The 24,683-nt window shown below is 33.1% G+C and overlaps 1 protein-coding gene across 1 annotated transcript in view; it reads right to left on the bottom strand.

Annotated features, from left to right (window-relative positions):
* Positions 1-1,524: 1,524 nt before the first annotated feature.
* Tex9 (testis expressed 9) overlaps positions 1,525-24,683 on the bottom strand; it is a 41,717-nt gene continuing 18,558 nt past the window's right edge. The window contains exons 9-12 of the mRNA XM_076848600.1: positions 24,178-24,351; positions 15,780-15,914; positions 2,080-2,214; positions 1,525-1,602 (exon numbers count right to left, since the gene is read on the bottom strand). Of these exons, the coding sequence (XP_076704715.1) occupies positions 1,525-1,602; positions 2,080-2,214; positions 15,780-15,914; positions 24,178-24,351 (522 nt within the window). The remainder of the gene's footprint in view (positions 1,603-2,079; positions 2,215-15,779; positions 15,915-24,177; positions 24,352-24,683) is intronic.

Genomic DNA, 24,683 nt, shown 5'->3' with positions numbered 1-24,683 from the left:
AATATGCATTTATTGCTTTGAACTTCCCTTAGAAATGCTTTAGTTTTCATTTTTCCTCTCAAATTCAAGATTTACCTTTTCCTCACTGATTGCTGGTTATTCAGGAGCATATTGTTTAACTTCCGTGTATTTGTAAAGTTTCTGAAGTTCCTTCTATTACCAATTTATAGTTTTATACCATTGTGGTTAAAAAAAGATACTTGATGTAATTTTATTAAAATTTGTTTTGTGGACTAATGTGATCTATCCTGAAGAATGTTTTAAGTGCACTTAAAAATACATATTTTGTTCTTGGATGGAATTTTGTTTGAATAAAAATGTTTGATTTTTCTCTCAATTTATCCATTGTTGAATGTGGGTCATTGAGGTCCTATACCATCTTTCCCTTCAGATCATTTAATAAAAACTGCTATATGTATTTAGGTGCATACATATTTGACAGTTTCTTATTAATGCTCTTGATATGACCTTTTAATCTAGTTTGTGTCTAATGTGTACTTGTACTTTGACATAACTATCCTAGTTCTCTCTGTATGAAATATGTTTTTGCCATCCCTTTACTTTGTGTACATCTTGAGTCTTACAGGAAGTAGTACGGGTGGATTTTGTTATTTATCCATTTAGCTCCTCTTATTTGGAAAATTTAATCCATTAACATTCCAGATGATTATCAACAGCATTTACTACTACTGTTTTGTGATTCTGCTTTGTTGATCTTCCATTCTTAGGGCCTTTGTGGCTGAGTAATTTTCTCTAATTGTGTTTTTTTTGTTGTTTTGTTTTTTTAAATTTTTATTTATATATGACAGCAGAATGCATTACACTTCTTTTTACACATATAAAGCACAATTTTTCTTTTTTTCCCCCCAGTGGTGGTGCAGGGGATTGAACCCAGGGCCTTGTACATGCTAGGCAAGCACGCTACCAACTAAGCTATATCCCCAGACTCTAAAGCACAATTTTTCATATCTCTGGTTGTATACAATTTTTGTTTTCATCCATGTAATAATGTTCTGGTGGTATTAGGAGCACTTATAGCAGGCCCACTTCAGTAAAACCCAACTGGGCAAATGTCCCCTTGACTCCTAGTGCCATTTAGGAATTCATAGTCCCTGCAAGACAAGTCTGCTAGCCAGCGCAGCAGCCTTAGATTATGTACAAACCTCATCAGTAGGCAGACAGACCTCAGTGCCTGTAGGTTTCGGGTGCCAAATATTACACCTGTGGGAAGGATCACTGGAGAGTCCTATTCTACCATTTGCTCCATCTCCCAGGATGTAAAATATTTTTAAGTGCAGTTGTAAAATACCAAAAAGGTCATAAGAAAAAAATTAAAAATGGTCGTAAGAAATAGATTAAAAAATTCCTGCTGCTTTATTTTATACAATATTTCCTTTTTCATTAATAATTACATATGAGAAAAAGTTTTATATCCTCACATCTAATTAGGAAATCTTTGAAGATTTTTGTGAAATTACAAAGTTTTAACTTTTTAAGTTATAGAGACTAATTGAAGTAGATCATTCATGAATTGCCCCATTCAAGTGCCTTCATAAATTCTTCTTCAGTAAAAGATAGCATCTTGGCAGCTTCAATGTGCATCTGTTTAAAAAGAAATCAATATTGTCTGATGGATATCAACATATAAGTTTGAGAAACATGCATTCTAATAAGCAAAATATTTGAAAAGCCTTCCTTATCCCAACAGTAATACTGAACCAACCTACCATTAAAATTCAATATTGTAAAATGCCTTAAAAAGGAAAGTGAGAGTACTATGAACTCCTTTCTTCCCACTACATATTAAGAGCAAGGAACAACAGTGATTTGGAATTAAAGTTCTTTAAGGTTTGAAAAGGAAAATATTCATCTAAATAGTTATTGTTATTCTATATTTGGCAAATATTTGTACCAGTCCCATTTTCCATGTAACTAATTTACTTGCGTGATACATTATACAAGCTTATGTATAATAGATTTTATTTAGATAAAAATTTGTCTAAGGATACCAAAATGAAACAAAGTAAAACTCTAATACAAAGGTCCAGATAATATCTATAATCCTTCATTGATACTCACCTTCTGCCTTTTTAAAACATCAATTAATTTTAATTGTTTCTTAAACCCTATCATTAATTCTCCTTTTTGTTTTTCTAGCTTCTTGTTTTCTGATTTTAACATTTCAATTTTTTTGTGTTCTTCATTTGCTATATCCTACAAAAGAAAAATTTCTAGTATGTAATTCTTTTATTTCACATCAGTAATAAAAATTATTTTTAATGTATTACCAAATTACTGGAATTTGATAGCTTTAAATCATGATCAGGTCATATTAAAAACTTGTATTGAATGAACTCTGGACTGTTAACAAATATTTGAACCCCAAAAATACATTTCAAGGCATAGATGAGTAATCACTACTAAGCAAAAAATATGATCTTTAAAGGATATACTGGTTGAAGACCTCATTCACCTAGTTTTTCCTGAATGTACTTAATCAGTTCATGGGTTCACAGGGATAGACCTCAAACAAAAACAGTAGTCTTGTTGGACTAACAGTACTGCCAGGATGGTACAAATTTCTTTGTGGGAATCCTTTAAAAAGCCCTTGAAATCTGCATGCATACATACATACATACATCTTTATAGGATAAGGTTCTTGGGAACCTGTTTAAGGGAAAAGGTATAGTCTAAAAACTTAGCAGAGAATTCATGCACTGCTCATAAGGGAGACTACATCATAGTAAAATTGTCTTACACAATGCAAAAGAGAATCAGTGAACATAATCTCTCTGTATTTGAAATACTGAAATGTTTACTCTTTCATATAATAATAAAATGATACCAAAAGGAAATCACTGATACTTTTAATTTTGCCAGTAAACCTTCTTCGTAGTAAACATTACATGATTTATATATTCCACCATTATAGTTCTCCTTGGCTGTGGTGGTATTGGGGGCACTAAGAGCAGACCCGCTGCAGATGTCCCATTTACTCCAGGCCAGTACACACACCCTAATGCCATTTAGGAACTCATGGTCCCTGCAAGACAGACAAGTCTGCTATTATTTATGTAAACACATTTTAAAAAGGTAGAAAAAGTAAAGTGCAGTAAGTATAGGCTTCCCCACCACCACCACCATGGCACTGGGTATTGAAGCTAGGGGCATTCTACCACTGAGCATCCCAATTTCCCTTTTATTTTGAGACAGGAACTAAGTTGCAGAGGCTGGTTTTGAGTTTACAAGCCTTCTGTCTCAGCCTGAATTGCTGGGATTACAGGCATGCACAGCCACACTCAGGTATACTTTTTCTTTAGGAAAAAAAAACACTCTTTAAAAGTGATATTAGTAAGGGCTGGGTTTGTGGCTCAGTGGTAGAGCACTTGCCTGACATGTGTGAGGCACTGGGTTCGATTTCCAGCACCATATATAAATAAATGAATAAAATAAAAGTCTATCAACATCTAAAAAAAGAAAAAAGTGATGTTAGAAAGATGGCAGATTAGGAAGCTCCAGGCCTAAGTAGTTTTGTGAGAACTCTAGAAGTCAATTAGGCAGCAATGAAGAAAATGCCTAATCAAGCAAAAGCCACATATAAGATGGGCAGACATCACATGGTGTTTGTTTGCCTTTTCCCCACATCCTCCCTGGTACAGCCAATTCCCATTTCCTTCTCTGGGAAGGAAGGGAAAATAGACTAAGTCAAAACTGTTATAATAAATATTTATGCATCAAATATCAGAGTGCCTAAATATATGAAGCAAACATTATAGGAGATTTAAAGAAAGAAACAACTCTACAATAATAGTAGAAAACATGAGTACCTTGCTTTGAATAATAGATATAACCACTAGATAGAAAATGTGCACTTGAGAAAACTACCCATTGTTGGGAAGAGTTTATTCTTCTTTGGTCTAGTTGCTTTGTAGTAGTCAGGTCCCCTGTTTCCTTGTTTATTTTCTGACTACTACAAAGCAACTAGACCAAAGAAGAATAAACTCTTCCCAACAATGGGTAGTTTTCTCAAGTGCAGATGGAACATTCTCTAGGATAGATTATCACAGACCACAAAAAAAGTCTTAATAAATTTTAAAATGCTGAATTATTGGAATGAAATTAGAAAAACTGGAAAATCCACAAATTAAGCAACACAATCCTGTATCAGTCAACTTTTCATCACTATGACCAAATACCTGAGATCAACAATTAATTTGGGCCCATGGTTTTTAGTCCATGATCACCTGGTCCTGGTGCTTTGGGCACAGTACATAACAGCAGGAGGTACAGGGCAGAGGCAGCCTGTTCACCTCAGTGCAGCCAGGAAGCAACAAGAAGAAAGGGCTAGAGTCCCAATATCCCCTTCAAGGGCATGCCCCAATGACCTAACTTCCTTCCATAGGCCCTGTCTCCACTAATGCCCATAGATTCATGGGCCACCAACAAGTCTTCAACACATGAGCCTTTGGGGGACATTCAGGATTCAAACTTTATAGCACAATCAAACTACCAGTGGGTCAAAGAAGATATAACTATGGAAATTAGAAAATCAATACACCAAAATGTATAAGATAGAGTATAAACATTGCTAATACTAATAATGTAATGCTTATATTAAGAATGGAGAAGATCCCAAACCAACCTAACTTAATTATTAAGGAACCAGAAATACCTCAAAGCTAGCAGAAATGGAGAATAATAAACATGAGAGCAGAAATAAGAGAATAAAAAAAATCAAATGAAACAGTTGGTGCTTTGGAAAGATTAACAAATTAATGAACCTTCTGGTAGACTGATGAAGAAAAGATAAAGAGGATTCAAATACCTAAAATCAGAAATGAAAGAGGGGGCAATACAACCAATTTTACAGAAATAGAAAGTATCATAAAAATACTATGAACAGTGTAGCCAACATTTGGATAGCCAAAATGAAATTAAAAATTCTAGAAACTCAGCCTACCAAAACTGAATAATATAAATTCTGAATAGGCCTATAATTAGTAAGAATACTGAATGAGTATCAAAAACCTTCTGATAAATAAAAGTCCAGAACTGTCTGGCTTCACTTGTGAATTCTACCAAACATTTAGAGAAGAATTAACACCATCTATCCTTAAATACTTCCCTAGAATTGAATAGAACACTTCTGTATTCTACAGAAAACTATAAGCCAACATCCCTGATCACATTAAAAGAATTATACATGGTGACCAAATAGAATTTATTGCTAGAATGCAAGGATAATTAAACATTCAAAAATCAATGTCTACCAGAAGGTTCATTCCCATATTAACAGAATGGAGAAACCCCATATTGTCATCTGAATTGATGCCAAAAAAGTATTTGACAAGATTCAAAAGCTCGTGATTAAAAAATTAAAAGCCCGGAAAGAAGGAAACTATCTCTACATGAAACAGAAGGCTGTACGTGAAAAGACCACATCTGATATCATACCCAATAGTGAAAAGCCCAAAAGCTATGATCAGGAACAAGAGAAAGGCACCAATTTATGTCCCTTCTGCTTTACATAGTACTATAAGTTGTAACTTGACCAATTAGTACAGAAGAAGAAAGACATCCAAATTGGAAAGGAAGAAGTAACATTGCTGTTCATAAACAACATGTTCTTATATGTAGAAAACCATAAGGAAAAACTATCATAACTAATAGATGAATTCAGTAAAGTCAGAAATGAATTGTTTCTATATACTAACAATGAACATTCCAAAAAAGAAATTTAGAAAACAATTCCATTTAAAATACCATCAAAAAGAATAAAATACTAAGGAATAAACTTAAAAAAGAAGGTAAAAGACTTACATGCTGGAGGAAACTAAAGACAAATACATGGGAAGACATGTGTTTATGGATTGAAAGGCTTAATATATTGTTAAGATGTCAGTAGTAACCCAAAGAGATCTACAGATTAAATTCAGTTTTTATTAAAATCACAGTAGTGGTTTTTATAGAAATAGAAAAATCTTTCTTTACATTCGTAGGATACCTCAAGGAACCCCAAATAACCAAATTAATCTTGAAAGAGAACAAAGATAAAGGTCTCACATTTCTTGATTTCAAATCTTACTACAAAGGTACAATATTAGAACAATGTGGTGCTGGCATCAAGACAGACATACGGATCAATAGAATAGAATAAATCTTAGAAACAAACCCTCACATATATGGTCAATAGATTTAAAAAAAAAAAAAAGAAGAAGATGGGAAAAGATAGTCTCTTTAACAGAGTGGTGCTGGGGAACTGAATATGCACATGCAAAAGAATTCTTTCCTGATCTCATACTATGCAAAAATTAACTCAAGTGAATCAAAGACTTAAGAATAAGAGCTAATGCTATAAAACTCTAAGAAACCCAGGAGGAAAAGATCATAATATGGGATGTGGCAAGGATTTCTTGGCTATGTGACATTAAAAGTATAATAATACTTTCATTAAATTATTGTAATATATATTTCTCTAAAGAATACATATGAAGGGCTAAAAAGCACATGAAAAGATGTTCTGCATCTTTTAATTAATAATTAGGAAAATTAAAATCAAAACCACAATGAAATAAAGCCTCAAACCCATTAGGATGACTACTATTTAAAAAAAGAAAAAAAAAGTAGATGATAGGAAGTATTGGCAAGGATCTGGGGAAATTGGGAAATTTGTACACTCTAAGTGGGAATGTAAAATGATACAGCTGCTATCAAAAACAATAGCAGTTCCTAAAAAAATTCAAAAATAATTTTCTCTGATCCTGTAATTCCACTTAAAAGAATTGAAAGCAGTTTCAGATATTTGTAGACCTTGTTCATAGCAGTACTACTGAGGACAGCCAAAAAGTTGGACACAACCCAAGTATTCATTGACACATGAACACACAAAATGTGGTATTATAAATATAATGGATTATTTTTGCACCTTAGAAAGCAATCAGATTCTGACACATGCTACATGGGTCAACTTTGAGTACCTACGTCAAATGAAGTCGATTAGTTACAGGAAGACAAATACTACTGTATGATTTCATTCATGTGAGGAAGAGTCAGAAAGCAGAATGGTGCTTGCCAAGGGCTGGGATGAGGGCAAGAGGGAACTACAGGGTTTGTTTTTGCAAGATGCAGAGAGTTCTGGTTATTGGTTGCACAACGATATGAATATATATAACAATACCTCATTTTAAAATGTTTAAAAGGGTTATTTTCATTTGTAGTTTGCCACAATTTAAATGTTTAAATTTACTTAGTAGCAAAAAGGAAAGGATAGTGTAAAGAAAGTATACTGCTAAAAGGCTTACATTATTCATAAAATTCTATATTACCTGATAAGTTAAAAATGTATATAATGAATGCTAAAATGCACACACAGAAGTGGAGATGAGACAAAAAGGGAGATCATTTTTTTAAAGTTAATTTTAAAAAAGAACATAAGGAATAAAAACAAACAGCTAGTTAATAGATTTCATTCCAACCTTATTAATAATCACATTAAATGCAAAGGTGTAAGTACCCTAATTAAAAAGTTAGAGATTGTCAGATTTTAAAAACAAGCCAGGCATGGTGGCATGCCTATAATTCCAGCAGCTTGGGAGGCTGAGGTCCTAAGCAACTTAGCAAGACCCCATCTCAAAAAAAAATTTTAAAGGGCTGGGGATGTGGCTCAGTGGTTAAGCACCCCTGGGCTCAATCCCTGGTACAAAAAAACAAAATAAAACAAACAGAAAACAAAGCTCCATTATATGCTGTCTATAAGAAGAAACAAAGGAATTATAAGGATGGAAAAAATAAGATAATGCTAACAATTAACATAAAACCTGAGTTGCTTAAATATCAAATAAAATAATATCAGAACACAGTCTATTACTACCAGGAAATAAAAGTTATAATACTATAAGGGGTCGGTTCATCAGGAAGACATACAATCTGAATGTTAATATTCATAGTAATAGAGCATCATTGGAGTTTCAAAATATATGATGCAAATATTAATAAAACTAGAAGAAGAAACAGACATATTATATATATGTATATATACAAGTATACTTAGAATCAGTACCTCTCTTAATCCTTGATAGAAGAAGTAAAGATACAGAAAACTTGAATCACACCATTAAATAACTTGACATATTTGACATTTATAGACTTTTCCACCCAATAAATGCAAAATGCATATTCTTTTCAAGGACACATGGAATAGTTATCAATTTAAGCCATTAATTTTGAATCAAAAGTCTCCATGAATTTACAGTGATATAAATGAGACCATATATATTCTCTGTCCATGATATAATTAAATTAGAAATCAATAAGGATGGTTAAGGAAAATCCCAAAACATTTAGAAATAAAATGGCAAATTTCTAAATAATTTATGAGTCAAAGGGGAAAATTAGAAAGTATTCAAAATAGGATGAATAATTTTAGTTTATGGGATGTAGGAATGCACAGAGGAAAATTTTTAGGATTAAATGCTTACATTAGAAAAGGTTTCATTTCAGCAGACTCCACTACTTTAAGAAATGAGAACAAATTTAACCCAAAATAAAGAGAAGGAAATAATAAAAAACATAAATCATAAAGAGACACAAAATAGATAAAAATCAATGAAATCAGAATTAGTAAGTCTTTAGGGAGACTGATAAGAAGCCAATTACCAATAAAAAAAGAATGAAGAAGCTGGGGGGGTACAATCAAAAATAAGAATGTAAGAGGAATATTCAAAGGATAATAAGGAAAAATAGTATAAAAAAAAACTTCAAGCCAACAAATTTAACAACATAGGTAAAATGAACAGATTCTTTGCAAGATGGAAACACCAAAAACAAGAAAATACAATAGCTTCTATATAGAATGCTTCTTTAACTACTGAATAAATTGAATTTGAATTTTAAAATAGTTCCACAAGAAAACCATAGGTCCATATGGCTTCACTTGTGAACTATACCAGACATGCAAAGAAAAACATAACTCTACAAAAGCTTTTTCAGAAAGTTCAGCTTTTCCAGAAAAACAAGTTGGAAATTAATTCCATGACATAACTTATATGCTTATACCAAAACAAAAACAATAATCTTTTACAAATAAACTATAGATGAGAAAGAATTTATAAGAAAAGTAAAACAAGGGCTGGAGGATGTAGCTGATTGGTCCAGTTTTGGCCTAAAATGCAAGAGGCCCTGGGTTCAATCCCCAGCACCACAAATGCAATCACACACATACCAACTACAGACTAAAAGTATGTTCCCATATGTACATATATTAAAAAACAAAAAGGTCTTTAAAATTTTCACAATATTTTTTTGGTACCTGGGATTGAACTCAGAGGCACTTGACCACTGAGCCACATCCCCAGCCCTATTTTGCATTTTATTTAGAAACAGGGTCTCACTGAGTTGCTTAGCGCCTGCCTATGCTGAGCTGGCTTTGAACTCGCCATCTTTTGCCTCAGTCTCCCGAGTCACTGAGTTTACAGGCCTGCAGATTTTCACAAATTTAACCTAATATTATATAAAGGGGATAACGATACATCTCAAGTGAGGTTCATCCCAGGAATATGTTTGTCTTAATATTTGAGAATCAGCCAATGTTATTCGTCACATTAATAGACTAAAAGAAAAATATATTATCTCAAAAGATCAAGAAAAAAGAAACTGAAAAGAAATCCTGTATGCATTCCTGTTGAGATCTTCCAGGGAACTTTGGTCAGTTTTTCTACAGGCCATAAGTTAAAAATGTTTTTATTTTGCCAGGCACGGTGGCATAACAGCCAGCTGCTGGGAAAACTGAGGCAGGAGGATGTTTAGTTCAAAGCCAGCCTCAGCAAGAGTGAGGTGGGAAGCAACTCAGTGAGACCCTATCTTTAAATAAAATACAAAATAGGTCTGGGGAAGTGGCTCAGTGGTTGAGTGCACACAAGTTCAATCCCCAGTACCCACCCCCACCCCTGAAAATTTTTTTATTTTGAAAGGGTTAGATGAATTTAAAAAAGAAAGCCAGTGGAGAATACACAAAAAGGAACCATACATAGCCTACAAAACCTAAAATATTTACTAGTTGGCATTTTACATAGTCTGTACAGAAAATCCTAAGGCTTCTAGAATAAGTGAGTCTAGCATAATTGCAGACGTATACAATGTACTGAAGTTAAATAGTATTTTTCTATTCTAGTAACAAAGATAAATTTGAATTTAAAAAAATATTTATAGTGACATCAAAAATATGAAATACTAAGTGATAAGTTGACAAAAAATACACAAGACCTACATATTAATATGTATAAAATATCGCTTAGAGGAATTGATGGCCTAAAATAAAGATATTCTCTATTTGTGATTTAAGACACAATATCGTCAAATTTCCCAGAATTCATCTATGGATTAATGCAATGCCAATCAAAATTTCAACAGTTTTTGTTGTGGAAACTGTTAAGGTAGTTCTAAAATTTATAAGAAAAGGACCCAGAATAACCAAGCAATTTATAAAAAGAAGAATAAAGATGGAGGACTCACTGATATCAAGACTTATATAGCTCTAATCAAAACAATGATTACCTTAAAGGCAGGCATTCAGACCAATTAAATAAATATTCCAGAATAGATCCATACCTATCTGAGCAATAGATTTTCAACAAAAGTTTCAGGACAATTCAATGATGAAAGAATTATCTTTTCAACAAACAGTGCTGGAATAAATGCCAAAAAAAAGCCAAAAAACAAAATAAAACAAAAAACCTTACACCTTTTATCTTGCATCATAAAGAAAAACCCCAAACATAAAAGCTAAAATATAAAAGCTAAAAGATACTCAACTTCTATAAGAAAACAAATCTGTTACCTTAGGCTTAACAATATAACTTAGACATTCAACAGGAAAAAAAGCGTATGTCTATATAAAAAATTATACATGAATGTGCATAGCAGTTTTTGTAAAATAGGCCAAAATTTGAAACAACCCACCTGTCCAACAGTTAATGGATGGACAAATACTGGTATATTTATACCATGGGTAAAAAAGTTATTAAATTAACTATTGTCACAGGAAACAACATGGATGAATCTCAAAATAATTGTCCTGAATAAAAGAAGTCACATTGGAAAAAAAATTTAAAAGAACATAAAATTCTAGAAAATGTAAAAACAAGTTACCTTGGAATGGAGGATTGTAAAGGGACACAAACTTTCAGGGGTGACAGATATATATAATGGGTGATTATTTCATAGGTATACAGTCAAAATTCAATAATTTTACACTAAATATGTACAGGTTTTTGTAAATTAATTATATTACAGTAGGTATATTAAAATAGAAATATTTAGTTAAAAGAGGCAAAAAAATAGTTCTGGGACTTAGCTAAAGCATAATTTTAAGGGAAACTACCATTAAATGCTTTAGAAAAGAAGAATTTAAAATCAATGATCTAACCCTTCAACTTAAGAAGTTAGAAATAGAAGAACAAATTAAAACCAAAGCAAGTGGACAAAAGGATACAATAAAGAGAATTCAGTGAAATAGCAAACAAATTATAAAGAAAATAAAGGCAAAAGTTGAGTCTTTGGCAAGAGTAATTGGTAAATCATTAACAAGATGGATCAATAAAAAATAAAAACACAGGTCAATCTTATATTATGCTAAGTGAAAGAAGCCAATGAAATCAGACCAGTGCAGTCTCTGAGGGGCCTAGAAACAGAAACAAGGGCACTTTCTGGGGAAATGTAAATATTCTATAAAGTGGCTCGTTATACAGATAATAAGTAGGACTACTATGGTTTGGATATGAGGTGTCCCCCAAAGGCTCACATGTGAAACAATGCAAGAAAATTCAGAGAAGAAATGATCGGATTAGGAAAGCCTTACCCAATCATTGAATTAATCATTTGATGGGATTAATTGAGTGTTAACTGAAGGCAGGTGGGATGTGGCTTCAGGGTATATATTTCTATCTGGTAAGTGGAGTCTCTGTGCTTCCTGGTCATCATGTAAGCTGTGTGCCTCCACCATACTCTTCCGCCATGTTGTTCTGCCTCATCTTGATCCCCAAGGAGTGGAGCCAGCTGTCTATGGATTGAGACCTCTGAAACCATGAGCCCCTAAATAAACTTTTCCTCTCTACAGTTGGTCTGGTCAGTCACAGCAGTGAAAAAGCTGACCAAAACAAGGAGCCCAAACTCAGTGAACTATACATGTGCAATCTGCATTTTATTGTATGGAAATTATCTCATTAAAAAATTCACTCAGCTCTGTCCTTCCAACTCTACTCTTTTGTGTCTTTGAAGAATTACACACATATATATATATTCACTATCTCCACTTCCTCACCTGCATTCATTTTTCATTTCCCATTAAATCTGTCTTCTTCCCTTATCACTCTACCAAAATATTTCTCGGTGATCAATTGGTGTGGTTAAGTACTGAATACTATTGAGTACTGAATACTCCTTAGAAATACTGGACTATTTCAAGGCTCAGTCTGGCCCTTGCTTTTCTCTTTCTCTCACTTATTCTGTCTTCCTATTCAATGCAGACTTCTCTAAGTTTTAAAACATTTCCTCTTGGATTCCTCAGAATAACTTCAAACTTTATAATTTTCTTCCCCAGAATTCTTCCAGTGTTTCTTATTTCAGTGAATAGTACTATCCTCCCTTAAGCTTTCCTTTCCCACAGACCATATCCAGTCTATCACTAAGCCCTATTGCATCGAACCCAGGGGCATTTAACCACTGAGCCACATCCCCAGCTCTTTTTATTTTGAGACAGGGTCTTGCTAACTTGCTTAGGGCCTCACTAATTTGCTGGGGCTGGCTTTGAATTTGTGATCAGCCCACCTCAGCCTCCTGAGGTGCTGGGATTACAGGCATGCACTACTGAGCCTGGCTCCTAAATGTATTTGAGAACTTAACCCCTCCCATTTCTACCACTATCACTTTAGTCCAAACTACATCATCATTTCTCACACTTACTCTTAACCAATCTATCTGCATCCATTCTGGCCTGCTTGCCAGATTCTCTGCCCTACAAAGAATTACTGTATAGTAGTTTTGCACTGCTCTTTGGATGAAATCTAAAATCCTTAACCCTGGCCTAAAGGATCTAGATGATGTCACCCTTTAAAGCTTCACTTTGTATCACTCCCTTCACATCTAATTTGCCTTTCATTAACTTGTCCTCTTTTCTTGTCAGAGAACCATTTTTACTTAGTATTCCTTCTGTCCATAATTATCTCCCTGGACACTTAACTCCTATATATTATTCAGATCTTAGCTTACCCACAGAATTTCTCACAGTTGCCCCTTAATTTTGCTTGATGGGTTATCTAAACATCCAACTTCTCCATTAAAAGCTGCAAGACTTCAAAGAATATATTCAATTTTCATCTCCCTTCCATCTTCAGCTTCTAATAAAGATCTGGCCAGTACAGTACTTATCAGGCCCTAACATTTCTAAATAAATTAATGAAGAATCAGAAATTATTTCTTTTTAAATGAAGTAACATGGACTTTGGTGTCACATTATAAAAGGATTTCAAGTAATCATCAAATCAAATGTCCTGTTTTTAAGTGGAATTCCAGTTAAACTATTACTTTTATCATTCCTTCCTTCAGTGTGACTTTAGCAATGACCATTTGCTAGACCCTGAGGACATGATAGTGATTAAGACTAAGGTCCCTTCATTCATTCAACACCTGGTTTAAATTAACTGACTTTTCATTTCAAAAGTTACTCTTACTTTAAAACCAAATTTGTTTCCGAATTTCTGTTAAGAATAAGTTTGTCATTATTTTTAAAAACAGATCTTTGGTTTTTGATGACTATAAGGTAATCTTGTTCTGTTTTATGGAAACATTAATATTTCCCTGTTATATTTTTTAAACATATAGACCTGAATAATTTTAATTGACTATTTAACAATAATTATATGTTTAATCAAAATGAGAGGCAAAGTAAAAAGAATTAAATTGAAAGAAAGAAACCTGCTCTCTCTCACACACAAAAACACATACAGATTAGACTCTAAGAGAATTACTATATAATACTGAAACATCCCTCAAAGATGTTAGGCAAAATAATTTTTAAAAAATCGAAGTATGAGCTGGGGCTGTAGCTTAGTGGCAGAGAGCTTGCCTAGCACTGGGTTCGATCCTCAGCACCACATAAAAATAAATAAAATAAAGGCATTCTGTCCATCTACAACTACAAAAATTTTTTTTTTAATCAAAAGTATAAGACACATAGTTTTTTGGAATTTTGAAATAAGTTACATTTTAAAAATCTGGCCACAAGTGTCTACATTATAGTACATAATAAGCAATATATTCACAAATATTATTCCACGAATTTAAATCAATCAATCATAATGCAGATCTGGGGTCAGAAGTTTATATGTTGAATGCATCCAAGTTGTTTTTATAGTGTTGATGGTTTTAGAATGAGCTATTCACATAACAAGTCTTCATCACCTGAATTTTCAAGATGGTCAGATACAATGAGGAGAGCCATCTGCTGGAAACCAATTTTTCTTTCTACTTTTCTACTGTGTGCTAATATAAAGATCAAATCTGCAACCAGAATTGCAAATCCTGAATCACTCATGGTTACTCTTCCTTTTATTGTCTTCAAAATCCTTTTAAAATGCAAATTGGAAATATTCTAATATGCTAATTATTAAGTCCATAGAGATGACTTAATTTGCTCATCTGATAACTTCTATTAATAAATCTCAGTTATCATACCGTCATTAATGGCCCATGAACATGAAAATAGTTTGATCAAAATAGGATAAACAATCTCACAGATGATATTGTTAAAACTGTAGTCACTGTCATGTATTTGCCTCTGTTAAACATGTTGGAGGACTAATCAAGGCCAGTTCCAGTCTATTCCTATTGTTACTAATATAATCCAAAATGTGTTATCTGCATATGAAATGAAGGTGGTTCCTAATTTCATCAGATGTCATTGTTAAATTATTAAATATTGTTCTAAGGGAAGAGATTCCAATGGAGTATCAACTTTTGTCCTTTCAGGTTGACACAGAACAAAAAACTAATAGCCAGTATTTACAGAATGTACAGATATCTTCATATACATCAATACTTGAACCTTCATTAATTTAACAGCTAGTTAAGGCATTGAATGTTAATCCTATGCCAAGCATTGGCTAGACCTTAGAGATGGGATCTTTCTAATAGCTCTGTGACAGTAGTTATTGAACTATGGTTTCAGAACCAGCAGCAGTATCACCTGGGAATTTGAGGGTGAGGCCTGAGAATTTGAGGCCAAATTCTCAGGCCTCACCCTAGACCTACTGAGTCAGAAACTCCAAGGCTGAGGCCAAGCAATCTGTGTTTTAACAAACTCTTCAGGTGATCCTGATACATGCTCAAGTTTGAGAGCTACTGCCAAATTATTGAGAGCTACTGCCAAGTTAAACAGCCCCTTGCTTTCTATACTAGAAAATTGAGGCTCAGAAAAGAATATAACCAACATGAGACATGAAACACACTTTTTTTCCCCACTCCTTATCCCGAGCTCAGAAAAGTGTCTGGCATATAATATGGACACCCATAAAGATCTTTTGGATAAAGAAGTGAATGAATCCTCTAAAGAACTATGGTATCATCCAATTAGGTAACAGCCCCAGCATATAATCCTAACTTGCTGAAAAAGAAAAATGTTGATTATAACATCAAGAATTGTAAGTCTAAAACTATTATTTTTGATGCTTGCATAAGAGGAAGTTACCAAAAGTGATCACTACCAAAACTATTTAATCTTTCCATACCTTGTTGTTTTGTCTTAATTTACTTAACTCCAGTTTATACTTTTCTGCTTCTTCTAGGGCTCTATTCAAGCGGACTTCTGTGGTGCTTTGGGTAGAGGCAGCCTGTTTTTGTAGTCGTCTTTTATTTTCTAATTCCTGCATAGTAAAAAAGATAATTTCCCTTTTTATATTTTCCATTTTTTCATTCCCCAAATTTCCCTGCAAATCCCTGCTGCCCCCCTCCACCTACCCCACTCCCACCCCCTCACAACCACAGATGGGCACTAAGTATTAGAGTTCTCAGGGAATTCTTGCCTCAAACTGGTATTAGAAAAATATATCCTAAAAATGTAATTGTGAACTAAATTCTTACTTTGTTTGGAATTTTCTCCCTTTATTGACCTACAACATTATAACACAGTCCCTATTTTTTATAAGCAACCTTTTAAAACTATAGAGTTCTTTCAGAAGCCTCCCAAAAGGCCAATGTAAGACATACACTCTCACACAAACACTGTTTTTGTGTAGAACTGGCAAAATGTGTCATTTAAGAAAATTCGCCAAATGCAAAACATTCTGTATTAGTTCTACAGGAAAATCTCAATTTTGAGCAGAAACAATAATTTATGAATAATGGTTTTCCATGTCCTGGATTAGACTTATATTTCTGCAAATAACCTAGGATATTCCATTGCATACAATCAAGAGGCCAACATGAAGAACATAAAGAAACATGAACATACTGGTAACTTCAAACTCCACCAGAACCTGGCCCCTATCAACAAGCCTCATCTCTCACAGATGTTACCTTCAGTAAAATCAGCAGTACTTGGATTACTCCCAAACAGCCATATGTTTCCTGCCTCTGATCCTGATCCCTTAACCTACTCATTAAGACTCAGAGTTGTTCATTAGGACTTTCCCTCCTCCAGGAAGCCTCCTATCTCTAACCCTCACCATTCACCCAGGTTGCATTGGTTGCCTTTCCTTAGAGCCTCTAGGACTTCTTAATACACATTTATTACAGCACCTGCTACATGACACGAAACTGTCCCTTTGCTTTATTTCCTTCACTCCTTTATAAACTAGTTCCTTGAGGACAGAAACTGTCTTAATTTATTTCCAGCACTTCAGTGGCATATAAAAGGGACTAATGACATCTTTGAACTTATAAATACTTAACCCACTCTTTTTGTAGCCCCTTCAACATAAGGCCTAGTCTAGACCCTTACTGAAAGCAGAGACCCAATAAATACTGTAGAACTGAAATGATACAATAAAAACATAGTCTGTATTCTTTCATGATTTTTTTCTCCTGGATATATCGCTATATCATCTTTGAATACTGATCTCCTTGGCTTTGAGTAATTAAGGGGGAAAACAAAAAGTAATTAAGGGGGAAAACAAAACAACACATGCTGTTTTTTATGTAGGTTTCTAAACAAATCAAACTGTGTGTGGATACCATCTGCTGTCACAGTCTTCTTCACAGCTTTGTGGGCGGCAGCTACGCTAAAAACTCATATGATTTATTTCATTGTTCACACGGAAAAGGCAAAGAAGTTCATTAGCTACAAAGTCCACAGTTCTTGCTACCTAATTTCAGCCTTCTCTCACAGACCAGGGGAACCTCCTTCCTGCTGGTGATTTTGGAACCTACTTTGCAGAAAAATTAAAAACATCCTTCATTACATGATGTTTCCCCACCAATTCTTTAATCAATACTGTCCCCTTCTGGGGAGACGTGAAGAAGAAAAAGGATAAAGGACAGTGAGGAGAATAGTAAAGCAGGAAATAATATTTTTTCTACATACATAAAGCCACTAAAGAAAGGAAAACCTAATTGAAAACATTTCTGTGTTCAGTCATACTCTAGTATCGTTTACTAAGTACAGACAAGATACTACTGGCATCCTAAAAATAGACAAAATTAATCTGTTACCCTCCAAAAAGCAGTTTATATACTGCTGAACAAAAGTTTTATTAAAAATCCCAAGTCTTGAATTTCATGTTTTAAAGAAAATAAAGCTAGATAGCGGGCTGGGGTTGTGGCTCAAAGGTAGAGTGCTCGCCTAGCATGCATGAGGCATTGGATTTGACCCTCAGCACCACATAAAAATAGAGGTATTGTGTCCACCTATAACTAAAAAATAAATATTTTAAAAAGCTAGGTAGTATAAAGAAAATAAAATTTAGCTTTAAAACCCAATGCTAGGAGCTTCAAGAGGAAATAATTTACCACCCTCTCATAATTCTTATATCACTCATAAAAGACAGTGGGAACAAGAGAGAGGTGCATGTATCAGCCACAGCACAATGCAGTAAATGCTGGGAAAGTGACAAAAGTTCCACAGTAATTTAGGTGAGAAAAATCAGATAAGGATAAATAACTGATCAGATCAAGTTTCAGAAACAAATGACGAAGGTAGAATAAGAATAGACTTGGAATGAAAATCCTGGCAGCTGTGGAAGATGTAGCAATGATGTAGGGTGGGAGGAGATGTGAGATCTAAACAGGTTTTAAGTAGAGAGAGAGAGAGAGAGAGAGATCATATGGCTTGTTTGTATATTCATGAAAAAGAATCCAATAAATTTTAATTTTGCAAGACAAAGGCAGGATAATGGCAAGATGCAAAATCCTTGAGTAGGAGGGTATGGGATCCACATACAATTAAAGGATCGGCTTTAAACAGAAGAGGTAGTGATCCATTATAACAGGGAGTACAATATATGGGTATAGAAGCAAAGAGGCTGCTAGATTTCATGATAGGATGATGAAGTTATCTTTTGATTTTTATTTTCTTAATAAAACAGAGGGCAAAGTCATGAACTCAGAGACTGGAAAGGGTGTTGGAAAGTTGAAGAAAGAAGATCAACCATTAATAACCATCTCTGAAAGGGGGAAAAATGTTTTAGAAAATGCAGTATGCTTGAGATTTAAATAAATAAATTTAATGTAGGATTAATCAAAAATAAGACAAATCAATATCAAGAATGAAAGGGGTCATTATTGTATGTCATATAAGTATTATAAATTATATTATAAATAAAGGAATATTATAAACAAATTTGTCAATATGTTTTATTACTTAGATGAAATGGACAAGTTTCTTGAAAAATAAAGATTACCAAAGCTGATTCAAAAAGTAATATGAAGGTAGAATAGACATATGCATTAAATAAATTGAATTGGTAACTACAATACTTCCAAAAAGAAAACTCCACATGGTTTTACCTACAAATTTTATCTTATGAATTATATCAAACACATAGGTCACTCTAACAAAACAGTCCAGAAATAGACCCACAAGTATATGCATTTTCTACGTAGGTGACATGGTAACCAAAGGGGGACAAATTGAAAAAAAAAACTAAACATTGACCTTAACCCTCATACCATAAAATTAATTTGAAAGATAGGACATTATGTAATTTTTATTTTACATTATACACACAAACGTGTGCACACACACACTCAAAAATTGTAGGAGAAGATCCTCGTGACCTTAGGGTGGACAGAGCTTTCTGGAGAGAATTTAAAAAAAAAGAGAGAGAGAGAAAATAATGTATGAAATGCATCAAAATTTAAAACTCCTGTCTTTGGAAACATACTGTTAGGAAAATTCAAGTCAAGTCAGACTAGGACATTTTATTCACAATACATACACTTCTAACCAAGGGATTATATATAAAGAGGCATAAGGAACTCCTACAACCCAGTGTTTTTCAAACAGGAAAAATGGTTTCAACAGATACATAACAAGAAAAATATGAATAACCAATAAGCATATGAAAAGATGTTAAACATTAACAGAAAGGAAATAAAAAACTGCAATGACAAACTACTTCACCTTTAGTAGAGCTAAAATTATTAAGACTGAAAATATCCAGTGTTGATGAGGAGACAGAGGAACTGAACTCTCATACTGTTAGTGGGAATGCAAAATTCAATTATCACTTTGGAAAACTATTTGATAGTTTCTGTAAAAATTTAATATGTAATTTCTATAAGACTCAGAACATTTATCCAACATTCTGATGCTGGATATGAATTCACAAAATATGAATCTACACAAAATACTTGCATATGGAAATCCAATGGCTTTATTTTTAATAAACTGGAAAAAATTTTAATGCCCACATAAACTAGTGAACATATAAACAAAATATGGTATATCTTCAAATAAATACTACTCAGCAATACAAAGAAATGAACCACAAAACATGTTAAAAGATTGATGTATTTAATAAACATTAAGAACAAAAATAGCCAGATACAAAAATTGCATATTTATGATTCCATCTATATAAAATTTTAGAACAGAGAAAACAAAACTATAGTGAAAGAATGCAGATCTTTGGTTGCCTGGGGCCCTGGTTAGAAATTGGAAGTTTCTAAGTTTCTATGGGGAAGCAGTACAAAGGACATTTGAAGGAGAGTGACAAATTTTCTCTATCTTGATTGTGATGGTTAAAAGGATATGTTAATTCATCAAAACTCATTGACCAGGTGCACTGGCCCTTTCCTGGGAGGCTGAGGCAAAAGGATTACAAGTTTGGGGCCAGTCTCAACAACTTAGCAAGACTCTATCTCAAAATAAAAAATAAAAAGAACTGGGGATGTAGCTCACTGGTAAAATGCTCCCTAGGTTCAATTCCCAGTGCAAAGAATAAAATAACTTCATTGAACTGTATTTTAAAAAGTCTTATTGTATTTAATTCATTCCCCAATAAAGTTAATTTTTTAAAAAGATCAATAACAGAAAAAGTCTAATGCTTGGGCTGGGGATGTGGCTCAAGCGGTAGCACGCTCGCCTGGCATGCGTGCGGCCCGGGTTCGATCCTCAGCACCACATACAAACAAAGATGTTGTGTCTGCCAAAAACTAAAAAAAAAAAAAATATTAAAAATTCTCTCTGTCTCTCTCTCACCTCTCTCTTTAAAAAAAAAAAGTCTAATGCTTTTTGTTTTTATAATTTAGAAAATAATCCATCTGTCACTATCAGCTGCTAAAATAACTTGTATAATTGTGTATTAACACAATTTAAAAAATAGTTGCTCTCATTTGTGGGGAGAATATAGACTTTGGAATCAAACAAAACAGTTTGAATTCTGTTTGCTTAACCACTCGGACTCAGTTCCCCTACTATGTAACATTAAAAAAAATTGTTCCTCTTTTTCCTCAAAGGAAAGAGTATAAGCAATGCTGCCTTTAAGAAAATTTATTTGATAGAGTCCAGGATATAATGGATGACAAAGAGAGAATGGACATAAAATGACCTATTAAGAGGTTCAAAAATAATGTAGTAATTGCTTGAACCAAGTGGTGAGAAGAAACTGAAAAAGATGCATGAAGACATTTAGAAGAAATAATGCATAGGATAGGATATGAGAGCAAAGAACAAATATGTAACAAAAGTTTCAATATTATTTGAGACTAAAATAGTGATAAGGCTAGTACTTGGGTGTGTGGTGACAAATGATAAACGGCAAATTAAAACACAGTATAGCTAGGCACTGTCACATGCCTGTAATCCCAGTAACAGGAGGCTAAGGCAGGAGGATCATAAGTTTGAGGCCAGCCTGGGCAACTTAGTGACCCTTTCTAAAAAGGGTTGGAGATGTAGCTCATTGTAAAGTGCCTCTGAGTTCCATTCCCAGTACTGAAAAATAAATAAAAAGATAGATTAAAAAATGGCTCGGGGTATGTCTTGGTGGTAGAGTACTTGCCTAGCACACATAAGGCCCTGGGTTCAATGTCCTATACTATCAAAAAAAACAAATTGATCTCTCAGTCACAGCTTTTTTTTTTTTAGACTAATCATCTATATTTCTTAAACTGACAGAAGTAAAATATGAACTTTACGTTTTCTAGTAACTACTTTGAGGAGGTTAAAAAGAAAAAGGCAAAATTAATTTTAATAATGTATTTCACTTAACCACGTATATCTAAAATATTATTTCAACATGTGACCAATATAAAAAAATAAGATTGAATACATTCTACTATCATGTGTAACTAATAAGAATAAAAAAAGACAGATATTTTAAATTATTCATTCTTCTTTTATAATGTCTTTAAAATCTGATGTTTATTTTATACTATAGCACACCACAATTTAGACTAGCTATGAATATTAAATGGCTGTCTTTTTTAATATTTATTTTTTAGTTGTAGTTGAACATAATACTTTTACTTTATGTATTTATTTTTATGTGGTGCTGAGGATTGAACCCAGGGCCTTGCACATGCTAGGCGAGCACTCTACCGCTAAGCCACAACCCCAGCCCATAAATGGTTATCTTTTTGGACAGTACAGACTTAAACTATTAGATACTATAATCAATTTTCATTACTAAATATGTGGGTAAACTGTGGTACATCCATTCAACATTTACACTACTCAGCAATGAAAGGAATGGGCAACATGGATAAATTTCAAATGCTTTATGGTAAGTGGAAAAAATAAGATTCAAAGGATATAGTTTGTGTGATTCTACTTACATGATATATACTGGAAAAGGCCAAACTATCAGTGATTTTCCAGGGCTGGGATTAGGGAAAGGACTCGACTAAATTCACAAGGAATTTTGGGGGTATTGGAATTGTTCTATGTCATTGATTATGGTAATGATTAAACAACTGTGTGCATTTATCAAAACTCACAAAACTGTATACTAAAAAACAAATTTACTGTATATAAACTATGCCTAAATAAATCTGATACTAAAATTATTACCAAAGATAATGTCAATTATACCAAAATAAAATGCCTAAAAATAGGCTCTCATACAAATATACTAAAGAGAATCATAATAATGTAGTAATGAAGGAGGCATATTTTCTTACTAAAATCTCAGTACATGCTATATTATTATTTTTATCATCATTAAGTTTTACAAAGTAATTCTTATATAGTATTGTTGAATTTTTATTATCACAATGGTAAATTAATAGAAAAAAAATTAAATAGGAGTTCATTTAAAATATATTCTTTCCTTAGATATGACACTACAAGTCTAAACAACCAAAATATTAGATAAAATTTCATGCTTTAAAGGATAACTTAAGGAACGTAAAAGACAACCCACAGGGGCTGGGGCTTTAGCTCAGTGGTAAAGCACTTGCCTCACATGTGTGAGGAACTGGGTTTGATCCTCAGCACCACATGAAAATAAATAAAGATACTGTGTGTTCATCTACAACTAAATAAATATTTTAAAAAATACATAGAGAGTAGTAGCAACATTATTTAAAAAAAAAGACAACCCACATACTTAGAGAAATATGTGCCTATTATGTATCTGATAAGGGACTTACTGCTCTATATAGACTTACAGCTATATATATATCCTATTAAAGAACTGTTATTACCAATAATAAAAAATCCAGTTTTAAAAATGGGCAATGTGAACAGCCATTTTTCCCAAAGAAGAGATACAAAGAGAAAATAAGCACATAAAAAGATGTTCAACAACATCATTTATTAGCGAAATGCAAAAACATAATAAGGTAACTACTTCACACCAGAAGAATAGTTACAATAAAAAATATACTGTAACAGGTTTTGGTGAGAATGTAAAGAAACTGGACCCCTCCTTCCACCTGTTGGTGGGATATAAAATAGTGTAGCCAGTTTAGGAAACTGAATAGTTCCTCAAAACATTAAACATAATGTCACTAGATAACTCAGCAATTTCACTACTAGGTATATAGCCAAAAGAAGTGAAAACATATCATCACTTAAACCTTGTACGTGAATGTTCATAGCAGCATTATTCAAAATAATCCAAATGTCTAAATGATGAGCGAATTACGGCTATATGATGGAATATTACTGGCCAACAAAAAGGAATGAAATACTGATTGATGTTACAACATGGATCAACCTTAAAAACAAGTCAGTATTAAAAAGCACATATTACATAAGTCCAAGTATATGAAATTTCTAGAATAGACAAATCTATTGAGACAGAAAATAAATTAGTGGTTGCCTAGGGCTCAAAGCATTTGGGGAAAGAGAGGTCAGGTATGGTAACCAAAGGGTACAAAAGTATTTTTTTTTTTTTTTAGGTTATGAAAATGGCCTAAGTTGATTGTGGTTGTAGTTGTGTAATTCTATGAATATACTAAGCTACTGAATTATGTTCTTTACAGGGCTAAAGTTGTAGCTCAGTAGTTGAGCACTTGCCTTGCAAGTGTGAGGCACTGAGTTCAATCCTAGCATCACATAAAAACAAAGGCATTGAGTCAATCTACAACTAAAAAAAAAATTAAATGGATGAAATATATAATATTTAGGTTGTTTTTGGTAAATACTAATAACTGAATAACCAAAAGTGGTGTTTATACAAATGTTACTTTAATAGTTTTAATGTATCTTTGGCATTAAGTTAGGAAAAATAGCAAAATCATTACCCTTTCTATTAAAGTCAACTGTTGTTCTAATCCATCACATTTTTTATTTGCTTCTTCAAAAAGATTTTTATATTTTTCTATTTGGGAATGTTGCATATTAATTGTTCGTTGCTGCCTCACACAATCTTCTTCAAGGTTTTTTACTTGAGACTTTAAATCCTGCAATTCATCTTCCTAGTTACAAAATTAGAGATAGTGTGACAAAATCCACATGAGTTCATATCCAAACAAAGCAGAAAACAAAAGAGGAACTTCAGAATATGATCTTTGATGAGATATTTATACCCATTTAATGAAGAAAAAAGTATATTCCATTTTCATCTTATAAAATTCAAGTCAGATAGCTTATTTGTGTTTAACAGCTTACCTTGTAAGTCTGAAAAAGAATTCTAATTAGTACACTTTTAAAACTTCTTTTGCTTTGTGATAATTCAACATCTTGGAATAAAGTTCTGTATTTATATATAATTTTTAATTCAAAATGTAACTGAATAATAGCTAAAAAT

The sequence above is a fragment of the Callospermophilus lateralis genome, chromosome 3 (genome assembly GCF_048772815.1).
Source record: "Callospermophilus lateralis isolate mCalLat2 chromosome 3, mCalLat2.hap1, whole genome shotgun sequence".
Classification (NCBI taxonomy): Eukaryota; Metazoa; Chordata; class Mammalia; order Rodentia; family Sciuridae; genus Callospermophilus; species Callospermophilus lateralis.
Note: the sequence above shows the minus strand (reverse complement) of the source record. Positions and strands in the feature narration are given on the sequence as shown.